The sequence below is a fragment of the Orycteropus afer genome, unplaced genomic scaffold (assembly GCF_000298275.1).
Source record: "Orycteropus afer afer isolate SDZICR_OR568_19922 unplaced genomic scaffold, OryAfe1.0 scaffold00037, whole genome shotgun sequence".
Taxonomy (NCBI): domain Eukaryota; kingdom Metazoa; phylum Chordata; class Mammalia; order Tubulidentata; family Orycteropodidae; genus Orycteropus; species Orycteropus afer.
The window spans coordinates 4,983,401-4,998,476 of record NW_006921624.1 but is presented as its reverse complement, the minus strand read 5'-3'; the positions used below and the strand labels follow the sequence as shown (position 1 = coordinate 4,998,476).

The following is a 15,076-nucleotide window of genomic DNA, read 5'->3' as shown; positions in this document are numbered from 1 at the left end:
TCCTTTAAATTATTTGCAAGGGGCTGGGGACACAGCAGGGGCCCAGGAAATGATCTCTGAACGCATGAATAGATGCCTAGATGGATGGATGAATGAAGGTGGGGAAGGAAGGAAGAGCAATGCTGCCCAAGGCCAAGTTATCCTGAACCTGAATGGTGTGAATGCAAGGGACCCTGAATTAAATGGAAAACACCTCTGGCGACAGAGCACCATGAAATCCACATACAAAGCACCATGACCAGGCTTCAGGAACCAGGAAAGAGCACAGGCTTTGAAATCGGGCTGGTTCAAATCTAACCTGTTAGTAACAGTGTGACGGTAGAGAAGTCACTTTTATCACAACTATAAAATAGGCCTAATTACTGTACCTGCCTCAAAGGACCATTGGATGGATCCAATTAGATCATGTATCTAAAATATTTGGAATATATTAAGGTCCAAAAAATAATAGCTGCTCATTTTAACATTACCACCCGAAGCCCAAGGCTCCCAAGTCATCTCCCATCCCTGAATCACTCTGGAAATTCTCCAATCTGAGAGAATCTGCCACCTGGTACTCACACCCTCCACTGGAAAAACCCCAAATAACCTCAAGGTCTTCTCTGAACATTCATCCCACCCTCTCATTCTAAGTGAACCAGGCCATCCCCTGAGGACACTATGCCTGCAGCCTTCACAGCCATGCCTGTTTCTTTCCTGCATTCCTTATAGCCTGGGCCTGGCAAGTGTGTACGCATCCTTGCTCCTCACTGCCAGGTCATTCTGTCTTTCCCTAAGAACTCCAGCTCTGATGCACACATCCTTGGACTCTACCCACCTCACTGAAGTCAGCCTCAGTCTTGAAATTCACTGAAGTCCTTCAGATTCACTGGTGATTTGGCTCCCAACTGCCCTACTTCTCTTTGTGGTTCAGCTCCTCAGAGCTGACTCTTCTTGGCATTTCCAAATCCTCTCCTCCATTCTCTCGAACCCCTGCCAATCAAGCCCTGCTCATACCACTGAAGCCACTCCCTTCAAGGTCACCAGTGAATTCCACATTGATGAGTCCAATGACCAAACCTCAGTCCTTGCCTTACTTGTCTCATTAGCAGTATTGTACACAGCTAATTAGTCACTGGTCACTTCTTCACTCAGCTTTACGACATCTTTCTCCCTTCGTTCCCCTCCTACCCCCCTGGCTGTTCCCTGTCAGTCCAACCTCTAACTGCTGGAGAGCCCACAGCTCAGCACTGGGACCTCTTCTCTTCTCTATATATCCCCAGCCTCTGTGTCTCCAAGTCATCTATCTCTAAATAGCTGTATGTTAATATTTCCTAAGTTTCTATCGCTAGCCCAGACCTCTACCCTCTACCCCAGACTCATCCATCCCCAACTGCCTCAAATAAGTCCAAACTCTAAAGTCCTCCCAAGCCTGCTTCTCTTGCAGTGTTTCCCACTTCAGTGTATGACAACTCCACTCTTCCAACTGTTCACATTAAAAGTGTTTCTTTAAAGCAGGGGTCAGCTACTTTTCTGGAAGGGCCAGATAATAATTATTTTAGGCTTTGTGGACCATAACGTGTTTCTCACAACCATTCAACTCTGCCATCACAGCATAAAAGCAGTCACAGACCATATGTAAATGTCTGGCTAGGTTCCAATAAAACTTTATTTATAAAAAGAGGCCACAAGCTGGATTTGACCCAAACATCATAATTCGCCAACCACTGCTTTAAAGCATAAGTTGGATTATGTAACTCCTCTGCTCAAAATCACCCAATAGTTCCCAATCTTAGAGTAAGAGACAAAGCCCCAGGTGTTCTGTGAAGCCCTATATTCGGCTACCTCCCATATCTCATCTTCTCCAACTCCCTACTTCTCACTTCACTCTGTTATCTAACATCCCAAGTTCAAAGCACCATCAGAGCCCTTATCCCTGCTGTTCCCTCTGCCAGGAACACCCTTCCCAAGATGATGACTACTCTGTTCACCTTCCCCTAAACACTTCCCTCCCCAGTCTCCAAATGTCACCTCCTCAGTGAGGCTGACATTCTGTATGCGTTAGCAAAGCCTGCCCCCGTTCCACACTACATAGGCCCTTAACTCTGTCTTATTTTTCTCCACAGCACTTATCATCACCTCACGTTATTTGCATATCAGCTTATTATTTTTCTCTCCCCACAAGAATGTAAACTAGACACAGACTTTGTGTTGCTGACTCTTATCTCACCAAGGCCTAGGGTGCTATTTGGCCCACAGGAAGACACTTAAAATAAATATTTGAATATGATATATAAATATTACTATTGTTGTTTTTGCTTTTGTGTGTTGCGGGCATTTGCTTACATCAGTAGTTCAAAATCCAGAGTCAACATACATACTTTTGTGGATTCACAAACCTCTGAAAATGATGCAAAATGCTAGCTACCTGCATTATTCTGAGAGGGCCCTCAGCTTTCCGTAGACTCTGACAGGATCTCTGAGCTCCACTGTTTCGACTAGAGAACACCTCCTGAGGCTCCCTCCCAGGCTGTATATTCTGACTAGATACCCTTTAATCCAGGGCTCTCTATTTTCTTTGCCCCAGGAGAGGAAAGGCAGCAGATTCAAAGTAGGAGGTGGGAGGGAGGTGACTTCTGGAAGAAGACCTAAGGTCAGTAGCGACTGTAAGTAGCCTGCAGGAACCCAAACGATATTGCCGGGACACTCCAGAGAGCCCTGCGAAGAGGACTCTGCACGCTCCTGACGGCAGAGACTGAGGCTTCCACACACTCAGCTCAAGAAAAGGCCCAGATTCAAGTCTTGCCACAACCGGGGCACCTGCAAATAACGCCAAATCGAGGGAGCAGTGGCCCTTCAAGACCTGTGAGCACCCAAGTCCCCTTTATCCAGACTCCAGAATAAAATGAAAACAATAGATTCGTTTTCCCTATTATGTTCCCTCTGTTGTATATTTATCAAGAGTTAAGATTAACCACTGCAATTCAAGAAATTTATACTCAAACTTATTGCAATTCTAAACAACAAGGCTGACATTTCCAACAGTCTAGCTCGTGGAGAATACGTTTTTCTTTGTGCTTACCAGTCAGCAGCATTTTGTCCGGCGTTGGCCTCCCCTCCATCATTGCTTCCGCCAGAATCAACTTTTGGTGAAGTTGTTTGTTGCGAGTTTTAAACTCCTTCAGTTCCCCCTGCAGCTCCATGACCTGGCCCTGCAGCTGGGCCACCACCTCCTGGGTGGCAGAGAGCTGACCCATATTTCCTAATGACCGGGATGGTTTTATCAGGATCGGCAGGCGAGATTTCTTAGCATCCTGAAAACATACATGTATACAACAATGAGTATACTACCTTTGGTTGCACAGTCAACATTGATGCGAACCACATAAAGCAGGATTCACACTGGCTGCCGACTTCTGGCTCCTATAATGGCATCTATGCTTATCCCCAAGCCCAGAGTTTGTGTCTTGGCAGACTCCTCCTATGACTGACAACTACCAAGTTTCTCCTCCTTAGGATTCTCTTGGCCCTGGTCCACCGTTTCTCTGGCCATTCCAAGTGCTCAACATGTGTCATCAAATCAAGTCAACTCCAACTCACAGCAACCCACATGTGTCAGAATAGAACTGTGTTCCATACGGTTTTCAATGGCTGATTTTTTAAAAGTAGATCACCAGTCTTTTCTTCAGAGGTCCTTCTGGATGGACTTGAAACTCCAACCAAGCACATGACCTGCTTGCATCCCCCATCTTTTTTCCAACATAATCCTTTTCCCAATACAATCTTCCGGGAAACATTTGCTTGCTCTTTCTCTTACTAAGGAGCTCTGGTGGTGCAGTGGTCAAAATATTTGGCTGATAACCAAAAGGTCAGCAGTTCAAACCCACCAGCTGCTCCATGTTAGAAAGATGAAGCAGTCTGCTTCCATAAAGATCTACAGTCTTGGAAACCCGATGAAGGCCATTATGAGTTGGAATTGACTCAATGGGAGTGAGATTGGTTTGGTTTTGGTTATCTTACTATTTCTTCACTTTCTACTCAGTCCTCAATCTAAGCCAATCTGTCTGCCACCCCTGCTAGTTGACAAGATCTACCCCTTACAAAAGTCTTCAGTGACTACTGGAGCAGTAAACTCAATGGGCATTTCCTAGGCTAAGAGCGCTCAACCTGCCTATCCTAGACATCTTCGTTTGTGATGGCTCATAGGTACTTCAAAGTCAACTGAAAACTCAATGTTTCAACTCCATTCCCCATCCCTAAAGCTGTGCTACTTCAACATTCCCCATTCTTGGTGAATCATTCCATTACTGCACAACCTAGAAATCTGGGAATGATCTTTGAAACATCCCTTTATTCTCATCAACCATTTTCATCATTCACCAGGTTCCATTAATTCTACCTCCCAAATGATCTCTCAATTCTTTCCACTCTTCTCAATTCCACCATCCAACCCCAAGCCACTGGTAACTCTCACGTAGGCCACATTCACTCTTGCGCTCTCTACCTGCTCTCCAGACTGCAACAAAAAAAGGCAATCTATCATTTCTCTCTTCTGCTTAAAGCCATTATAACTGTTTCCCAGTTCCCTTACAACAAAGGTCAAAGTCCTTCCACAGCTACAAAGCCCTGTACAACCTACAGCTGAGTTAATGTTTCTCTCCCACTTCAGCTGGATCTTCAGCCACACTGACCTTCTATCAGTCCTTCAAATGTCATGTTCTTTCCACCCAAGGCACTGGCATATAGTGTCTCCTCCACCTAGAACACTTTCTTGCCTAGACCTCTCCCTTCCTGCACTAACTCCAAACCATTTGTTAGGACTCAGCTCAAACATGCCTTCCTCAGAAGAATGGCCCTTGATTTCCAAGACCTCAGGTCCTCCTGTTATACACACTCACTGTCTCCTGTAATTCTCTTCAAAGGATGTCAGCACCATTATAGTTACTGGTTCATTGTCTGTCTCCTGTACCAGCCTACAAGCTCCAGGGTTGAGGGATTCTGCATGTCTTAATCATTCTATAGCCACAGCTTCCAGCATAAGGACTAGTACATAGTAGGTGCTCCACTACAATCTGTGGAATGAACATATGAACGACAACTTAAGAGGACAAATGGGAGTGCTTCTCACCTGGGAAATTTTACATATATTCAAAAGCTGAGAAGAGGGACTTGATTCTAGAATACATAAGGTATTTTTTCAACTCAGTAATAAAAATACAAATAATCCAACTCAAAAATGAGCAAAGATCTGAAAAGACATTTATCCAAAGAAGATACACAAATGGCCAAGAAGCACTTAAAAAGATGCTCACAATGAGATGAGATACAAGGAGCTACCATAGCATACCCACTAGGATGGCTATAATTAAAAAGATAGTAACTGGTATTGACAAGGATGTGGAGGAACTGGAACCCTCATACACTGCCAGTAGGATTACAAATGGTTCAGCTGTTTTGGAAAAGTTTGTCACTTCCTCAAACAAAACATAAAGTGATCACATACCCCAACAATTCCACTTCCAGGGATATATCCAAGAGAAATTAAAACATATGTTCAACAAAAACTTGTACATCATAAATGTTCATAGCAACATTATTCATAACAACCAAAAAGCAGGAACTACCTAATGTCCGAATGATGACTTGATAAATAAAATGCACCATATCTATTCAATGGAGTATTATTCAGCAATAAAAAGAAATGAAGTATCAATACATGCTACCACGTGAATGAACCTTGAAAATATTATGCTGAAGAAAGAAGCCACTTATAAAGGATGACACACTGTATGAACCCATGTAGATGAAATGTCTAGAAAAGGTGTCTCTATAGAGACAGAAAGTAAACTATTGGTCACTGTGGTAGCTAGGGTTGTGTGTCAACTTGGCTGGGCCTGGCTGAGTGGCTACACAGCTGGGTAGTATTCCCCGTGATGAGACTGGTAATCAACTCCATGGTGGGATTTACTGTGAGCAGCTGAGTAGCTGTTGCAGGGATATGGTCCACTTCCTATATGTAAGGAGAAGCCTTGGGAACAGTCTCTAGCTTTTTGGCACACTTGAACCCTGCATGTAGCCAAGTGGTATTTCAGTAGCCTGCCATGCTCTGCCGATCTTAGGACTTTCAACGGACTTGAATTAATGGCCTGCTGTGTGGTTTGGTAACATTGGGACTGTGCCTTTTTACTGGTCAACCTTGGATTTGTCAGCTTCAGCAGCCAGCAGCTGCCTGAGTAAAGAAAAGCCTCCAGCTTCAGTGGGCCAGGAGCCAGAGGCAAGTCAAGGTCAAAGGGCTTTCACCCAGCCCCTAGAGCCTGGCACTTCAGAACTCAGACTCCTAGACTACAAACTGTAAGAGAATAAACTTCTGTTTGTTAAAGCCATCCTCCCATTTGTGGTATATTCCTGTCAGAGTGGCACTAGGTAACTGAAACAGTCACTTAGGGTTGGGTGAAGGGGGAGGTGGAGGAAAATGGGGAATGACCACTAATGGGTATAGAGTTTCTTTTTGGGGTGATGAAAATCTTCTAAAATTGATTGTGGTCAAAGTTCACACTCTTGAGAATACACTAAAAACCACTGAATTATACAATTTAAGTGGATGAATTGCATTACATGAATTATATCTCAATAAAGCAATTATTTACCCAAAAAGAAAAAAAGCAGAGGAGGGAAACAGAAATAGTTGGGATCCAGGAATGAGAAAGTCATCAAGGTCTCTCAAAAAGAGTCAGGAGCCCTACTTGGCATGGTAGGATGCAAAATGCACATTCTCACAGAATTCTCAGTAAGCTCTGCATTTCCAGAGCTCACAGGCTAACAGAAGATATCATCCCAATTTTCCAGAAGAAGAAACAGAGATGTCAAGTCACTACTCCAATGTCACACAGTAAGGTTACAGAGTCAGATCTTAAACTAGCTCTTCAGACTCCAGGACTCAGTGCTCAGTTGAGAAAAGCCAAGATACTTTCTGCCTGAAAGTCCAGGGTGGAAGTGGGGAGAATGAGTCCAAGGACAAGAATAGTTTGAGATGGGGAAAGGGACCACTGGTAGGAGCTGGATGCGTCATTAAAAAGGGCTGGAAAATAACAGTTATTTGTTTGGTCCTCAGTCTCCACCAATCTTTATTCTTGGATCCAAATCTGCATGTCATATGGCAGCAGAAAAGATCTGCAAGAGCACAAATGCCAAAGCCAATTTCAGGCTGGAAGACTGCCGTCAGTCAACCTAATGTCGTTCTAAAATAACACCACACAAAATGCTACCTTATGGGCACCGAACAGAGTCTCCACCTACAACCTTATTGAAGATGTCATAACGGAACTGCTAACTTGGGAGAGGAAGAGGGACAGGAACTCAAGTACATCGAGCACCTTCCAAGTACAAGGTACCTCAGAAGGTATTGTCACACATTACCTCATTAAGCCATCATGCCAGCATCGGCTTCCAGGTCATGCTGACCCCATTCCAGATACTGAGAAGGGTCAGGTGACTTATGCAAGGCCCCACAGCACGTAGGTGGCCAGACCTGGATGTAAACACTCTCCTCTGGAACTTCCCTCTGGAACTCAACTGGAAGTCTCTCTGGTCTCCTTGTGGTGACTCTGGGATTTAGTGATGCTCCCTTCAACAGGATACCAGTGTTCCAGCCTGGGCTCTAGGGTTATTGGTTCCTTCAGGAACCAAAGACCACAGAGAAAACAATTTGTGTCTACTTTACGGAGAGTGGAGGCCATGTTGGTGGTATAAATACTCCCTCCCTGAGAATGGCAAATTTATAAACCCATCTGTCTCTAAAACCAGACCTCAGCTATATCCCCATTGCTCCAATTACCAACTGAGTCTGTCACCCTAGACAATTTTCTGAGCCTTTCAGAGCCTCCATTTCCTCATGTGTAAGATGTAAATAATACCCACCTGACTCATATCTTCTTGAGAAGATTAAATTATGTACAGAACATCTAGCACAAAGCCTGTCACATATAGCAATGGGAAAGAAAAAATCTGTTTCCTTCCTTTGAAGGCACAAGCAAGAAGGATAATTCCAAACTAAAAAGAAAGTAATTTTCAATACATTTGGGGAAATTAAGTTTATTCAATTATCCAATTTTCCTAAACACAGGACGGCCTCTCCCACACAGAGTGGGGAGGGCTAAACCTAGTTTTCCTAATAAACAGGTACAAACTGAAGGAGCTAGGGCAGATGAGAGCATGCCTATTCTGGCCAAATTGCACAAATTTGCATCTCGAATACTATTAATATAATGGCAGGGTCTTTTTTTCCTCTCTCTCCACTGGTATCTTTAGAAAATCCTTTTCTAGAAATTACAGTTTTGGTGCATAATTTAAAACAACCAAAAGCAATTTTGCTAATGATATATCTAACTCCCTTTGGTATGCACAAAAGCAGTAATTTAGTGGTCAGAAAATAAACTTAATTCTCCATTCTGATGCTATGAAGCGATGTGTACAGTTGATTCCTCAGATACAAAACACCCATCAGAAACAAGAATACCAACAGCCATCATTGGAGCTCTATTACAAACATGACCTACTTCCTGCACTCACATCTCCCTGCTCTGGGATTCGCAACACCAAACCCTCCCTCAAGAAGAGTTTACTAAGAGACAAAATCAGACACTGCCAAGACAGTTTGGTTTTTGACAATCTAGTATATTTGATGGCATTTGAAGAGATGCTTAGAGGAGATAGAGCATCTTCACGGATGCAAAATCAACATACAGATATAGATGATATTCATATAACAAAACCAGACTCTACCATTTCAGGCCACCATGGGTTGGAAGGCACCCTGATGCAGGGAAAGGGTGTGACTATGGAGTCTGGCATAGTAAGAGTCCCGGCCTGGCCCTTTAACCACTAGGTAATCATAGCTACCTCATTGGGGCTCTGGCTTCCTCATCTCCAAAGGACATTGCAAGGAGATAAGAAAATGTTGACAAAGCCCTCAAAGCAGCACCTCTCAGACACAGTCTGAACAAAACAAAACCCAGGTTCTCGTCTCGACCCCTGAAGTCAGGTTATTATGATTTTACTGTGATCTGCAAAAGTAAACGTCTATCAACAGGTCAAGAATTGTACAAATGTGGGCACATCCCACAATAGGATCTTATGCAGCCATTACAAATATACAACATGAATGAGAACGCTGAAGCCACAGGGATAAATATGATTCCATTTTTATAAGGAAAACACTGATGTGTAGTAACACCCTGACAAACGAGACAGAGATGAGGTGGAGGACAGTCAGAGGGACAGGGGAACAGGGAGGCAAGGTAGCACTTTGGGGACTTTCAGAAGGGTGCACACTCCAGGTCGAGGCATGCAGGCGGAGGGAGACACCAGCCTGTCCCATTACATAAATCACAAACTGTGGCTGCAGTAGCAGTAATTTTTTTTAAAAGAATTGTTTGTTTTGTCTGTTTGTTAGGTTGAGAGAGGGAAAGAAAGAGAGAAGTGTGTGTGTGTCTGTGTGTAAAGAGAGAGGGAGAGAACTTACCTTGTCCGTCCCATATGGGAAAGCGAGAGGAGTGAACTGCCCCCCTGGCGTCCTGTGCAAGTCGTCTGGCTGATGCTCAGCGGTGAGCACGGCATCTGTGGGTTTCTCTTCCCAAGCCTCTCTCGTTCCCTCGTGTTTGAACCTGAGAGTGCTGCCCTCCATGACCACAGTCTGCACTGAAGCATCTTTAAGCTCCACCTTGGATGCTTCACCCAACTTGATTAGCTGGGCTTCCCTCGGTGACTTAAGTTCGTCATGGGCCTTGGAAAATGAGTTGGCTTCGATGAAATGTCTCAGTTCACCTCTTAGTTGAATGGCAATCTGCTTAAATGTCTTCTTGGTTTTACCATCAAGGTGTTCTCCAGAAATGTCCGGCTCTGCCAAGCATATTTGTCCCAGAAGTAGTTCACATAACGTTTGCAGAAGGTCTGGCCTGTTTTTCCAAAAGGGAAGTGAGTGGGACAGCTAAGCTTTCTGGTAAAGACTTATCCCATGTAAAGCCTTTCCCCTGCCCAGCTCCTCACGTTTCCCACCAACCCTTCTCCAAATTGTCTCTACTAACCAGAGCGAGCTCCTGCCACGTGCCTGTGCCAAATTTTTTTTTGCATGTAACCTCCAAACCATCACATAAGGTAGGAACAACTATATCCATTTCAAAACTCAGACAACTAAAATTAATTTAACACAAAGTACACAGCAGATGAATGGGTTTCAGGATTTCATGGGTGTATGAATGCAGACAGGGCCTAGGTAAGAACGTATAGGGGTCACAAGATGGTCACAACAATTGCAATGCCCCCCCCACACACACATATACACACACACACACACGCACGCGCATTCAAAAGGAAGTATGGTGTGTAAATGAATGTGGTCAACCTGGCTGGTCCATCAGTGACTTTTTGGCCCATCATGGAGTATAATCAGTATTCAATAAACAGGTGCTGAATGAAGGGGTGCTTGTAAACAGGCCTAATAGAGCAAGGCTTTGAAGTCAGACAAAAGCTGCTTCAATTCTGCCTCTGTGATTCTAGGAGAAGGCAACAAGGCTTCCTCCACGAGTCGGCTGTAAAGACTCAACAAAATGGTATATAAACGCAGGTGCTTGGCACTCACTCCCCTCCCCACATGCCCTTGGCCCACCTCTGATCTCAGCTGCAGCTGAAGGCACTCAAGCACCTACCGCATCTTGGTGCTGCCGTGGGGATTTTTCCAAAGCTCTCTGAGCCAGCCGGCAGGGCAATGTGCACACATGGACCGGTTTATACCTCTGGGGGAAGATCTTCAACCAGAGGGGACAGAGAGTTGGTGGGCAAACGCTCCAGTGTCTCAGCTTCAAAGAGAGGCACATTCTATACAGTCCCCCCTGAGGGCGCCCAGCAGGACTGAAACCCAGCCACCCACAGCAGTAACCAGAGCAATAACGTACTCTTACTGGCTTTCCTCCATTCTTCCCTTATTCTCTTTGATTCTTCATTCCTGATCCAAATAAACCACTTGAACCCAAATTCTTATCTCAGACTCTGATTGCCAGGAACCCCAAACAAAGTCAATGTATAAAACACCTGGTGATGGAAAAGTGGCAGCAAGGACTTAGGCTGGTGTTGGAAACAAATGTAAAAAATCCACTATCCCACAGGGTAACTATGCAAACCCAGGCATTGTTGAAGTTTGGGAGGGTTACAGGGCAACTATCTCAGTGCCATTCTGTAGGGAGAATGGCAGTCAGAGTCTTGGGAGGTGATGAAGGGGTGGCAGGTAAGTTGGGATGGAACATTCTAAGCATGAGAAACAATATGAACAGAGGTAAGACCCAGTGTAATGAATAAGAAGGGGAGGCTGGGAAGTTAGACAGGAATAACTCACAGTCTTATAAGCCATGCTGAGGAAAGAAAAGATACCTAAAGGTTCTCTGAATGGACTGGCATGGCCATAAAGATGACTCTGGCTGTTGAGTAAAGAATGAACGGAGCGATTTCCTGCTGAAATGGTGGTGTGAGTACACACGAGAGCCCCTCCCACTCTGCTCCACTGCTGTTGTTGTTTGGTGCCGCTGAGTCAGTTCCAACTCACGGCAACCCCGTCTACAGCAGCATGAAACACTGCCAGGTTCTGCACTATCCTCACAATCACTGCTGTGTCTGAGCCCACTGTTGCAGCCATGGTGTCAAGCCACCTCACTGAGGAGCTTCCTCTTTTCTGTTGACCCTCCACTTGACCAAGCTCTAGTCAGATGTAAACGACAGCAAACACACATACACACACACACACACACACATACTTTAAGGTGCCCTTTGTTGGTGGTGCAGTGCCTAAGGCATCTGACTGCTAACCAGAACCAGCTAATCCACCAGCTGCTCCGTGGAAGGAAGATGGGGCAGTCTACTTCCATAAACATTTACTGCCTCAGAAACTCAATGGGGTTGCTATGAGTCAGAATCGACTCAGTGGCAGTGGGTTGGGTTGGGTTGATGCTGTTAGTTGCCTTATGTACCAAAGAACATAATGTGGCCGAGCCCTATGCTATCTCCTTGTCTGAGTCCATGGCTGGGGCTATTCTGTGTATCCATCTCACTGACGGCTTCCACCATTTTCACTGACCAATCACGCTGTCCTTTTCTAGGGACTAATCTTTCCTGATAACACAGAGGATTCAAAATCAATTTAAAATTACTCAAAATTTAGAAAGAGAGGAGGAAACCATGGCCATGGAAAGAACTATAGTGCTATAGTGTTGGGTATTTGCAGAAAGCAGTAAGAGCCAGAACTTCAACTCCTATGGTGAAAAATGGGATATACAAACTTCACGAGAGTTACCTCCTTTTCTGCCCAGTATCAGAGGCTAAAAAGGTAGACTGCAGGCAGCACTACCAGGCCTGCCCACAAAGGAGGCAGGAATAAAGACACGTATTTAGGAACCAGGTGGACAGGTGTTGTTTCAAGAACTAGATCAGGAATGAGAACAGTCATTTCCCTGCAGGATGAGATCTCTGAACCTTAAGCTTACTTAAATTGAATCCCAGAGGCCCAAACTGAGGGAACTCCAAAATCACCATGCAGGGAAAAGAAAGGGTGGAGGGTAAACAACACAGCCATTAATATGGACAAACTGAACTTGCAAACAAAATCCAGACAACAATTCAGCAAATTAGAGACTTCACACCCAAGAAAACAGAAATAATGAAGCAATCTGAAAAATATTTTAGGATAATTATGTTTAAATCATCCAAACAATAAAGGAGAGAAAAAGAAAAGAAGTTAGAAACTAAAACAGAAAAGTGCAGAAAAAAAGACTGAGAAGTTATAACACAGACAGAGTTCAGTTAAAAGGCTGCTGCTATCAAGTAGGAGAAAGAAGACATGTTAGTCAGTAGAGGGAAAGGAATAGAACAGGTTCTCATCAATGTCAGTTCTTTTTTCTTCTCTCTTCAGTTTCTACTGCTTGTGTTATTCCAAGAAACCCAGTGATACGGTGAAACTGGACTCTACCAACTCGTTTAACATACCCTGACCTTCCTTTCCTACATATCTTTCCTATCAGTGTTCTACTAGAACCTTCCTGACCTTCTCTACCTCTGGAACCTTGCCACCACTAGAAATGACATGCATCCTTATTTTGTTTTCCCTCTAAGTCCAATGAGAGCAGGGATAAGGCCTTATTCATATTCAGATCACTGTCATCTAATGCAGAGGAACAGACTATTCAGCTCAATAGTACAATGAAATAGGGTAAATAATTAAAAAGAAAACTTAAGATGTCTGGGACATTTTTCACCTCTTATATGGAATCAGGAGCTGTGGTGGTTCAGGGGTTAAAAACTTGGCTACTAACTGGAAGGTCAGCAGTTCAACCTCACCACCCACTCTGCAGAAGAAAGGCCAGCAGTCAGCTTCTGTAAAGATCACAGTCTTGTCGACCCTACGGGGCAGTTCTACTCTGTCCTACTGGGTCATTATCAGTCAGAACTGACCTGATAGCAACAGGTGGGTAGGTGTCATATGGAACCATCTGGACTCAAACCACCTTAAAATATATTAAACCCAGACTTAAAAAATATTTCTGGCATTTCAAGCATCAGGAGAGGCTCAACTAAATTTTCCTTTCCTCTTCTTCCCTTAATATAGATTTAAAATAATGACAATTGTTAATTCAGCTAGCCAAAGGAGCACCATTATTCACCACCAAACAACACACAATAAAACCCAGGAAAGGGCTTTATAAATGGGTAGTAAAAGGTGGTGGAAGAGGCCATTATAATACACTAAAGTGCTGGTGCTCTTAAATAAAACATTCCAATGTTACTAGGCTGGAGGGTCTCCACAGTGGGTTCATTAAGCTGTCACTGTAATCAGGACCTTTTTCATGGCTCAGTCCGAAGGGCCTGTCAGAGGCCCAGACAGTGTCTATAGGCCCTTCCCAAGCATCTCTGCCATGAAGGGGGTGTAAGGGAAAGGCAGCTGACATTTACTAAGCACTCACCATGTGGCAGATTCTTTAAAGATACTAACGACATTTAATCCTCACAAGAAGACTAGGAGATGGAACCTGTCATTAACCCCATTTTACAGATGGAAAAAACAGGCTCATCAAGATTCAGGATCCCCTAGCAATGTGGCAGAGCAAAGACTGGAACCTAGGCCTTTCTAAGTCTAAAGAAAGTACTCTTTCCACTTCTCAAAATTTAGCTTCTGCCATATTGTTAAATTTGTGATAATTTGCCTATTCATTTCAAATACTTATTGAGTGTGTCACGAAAGCAGTCGGAATACATCATGATGAGACGAGAGGGAAGGAGTCCCTGTCCTCATGGAGCCACCATTTCATTAAGAAGGCAGGTAAGACAGATGCCCATTCATACATACATAAATATGTATAACTAAATGAAACAACCTAAGGGAGCAATAAGTACTATGAATTAAAAAAGAAAAAGGAAAAAAGTCCTGGACAAAATGTAGAAACAGGGAGTTCCTTCAGACATCATGGCCACAGTCCTCTCAAAGACTCTCTGTGAGGCAGATTCCTGAGCTAAGACACCGCCAATCACATGTACACATCAGGGAAAAGGGCATTCCAGGTAGCAGCAACAGCTACTAGAAAGGCCTTCAAGTGAGCATAAGCCTTGGTGTTTGAAGAACAGAGATAAGGTCAGTGTGGCTGGAGTCCAGTGAATAATAGAGACAGCTGAGGAAGACAGAGAACTAGGCAGGGGCCAGGTCATGAAGTTCGGGTTTTACTCTAAGAGCCACTGAAGGCATGTGATCTGACCTATGTTTCCAAAAGATGACTCTGGCTGCTCTGTGGAGAATGGGTGGTAGAGGGGCAAAAATGGAAGCAGGCTGATCAAGAGACTGCTGTTGGGAGGGGTGTAGGCGAGAGGTGAGCAGCACGAACAGAGGGCAGTGGTGGAGGTGGGAAGGGGCTGAATTAGGGATATATTTTGGAGATGGAATCAACAGGACTTGCTGATGGAGATGAAAATTGAAGAAATGAGTGAAAAAAGGACTAACTCCTACACTTCCAGCCACAGCAATTAGATAGGAAGCAATGCTGCTAACTGACATGTAAAAGAATGCAGA

General features: G+C 44.1%; 1 protein-coding gene across 1 annotated transcript in view; it reads right to left on the bottom strand.

Annotated features, from left to right (window-relative positions):
• The window catches only part of CDK5RAP2 (CDK5 regulatory subunit associated protein 2), a 233,458-nt gene that overhangs the window by 71,594 nt on the left and 146,788 nt on the right, over positions 1 to 15,076 (bottom strand). Inside the window, exons 20-21 of the mRNA XM_042780378.1 lie at positions 9,500 to 9,932; positions 3,062 to 3,293 (exon numbers count right to left, since the gene is read on the bottom strand). Of these exons, the coding sequence (XP_042636312.1) occupies positions 3,062 to 3,293; positions 9,500 to 9,932 (665 nt within the window). The remainder of the gene's footprint in view (positions 1 to 3,061; positions 3,294 to 9,499; positions 9,933 to 15,076) is intronic.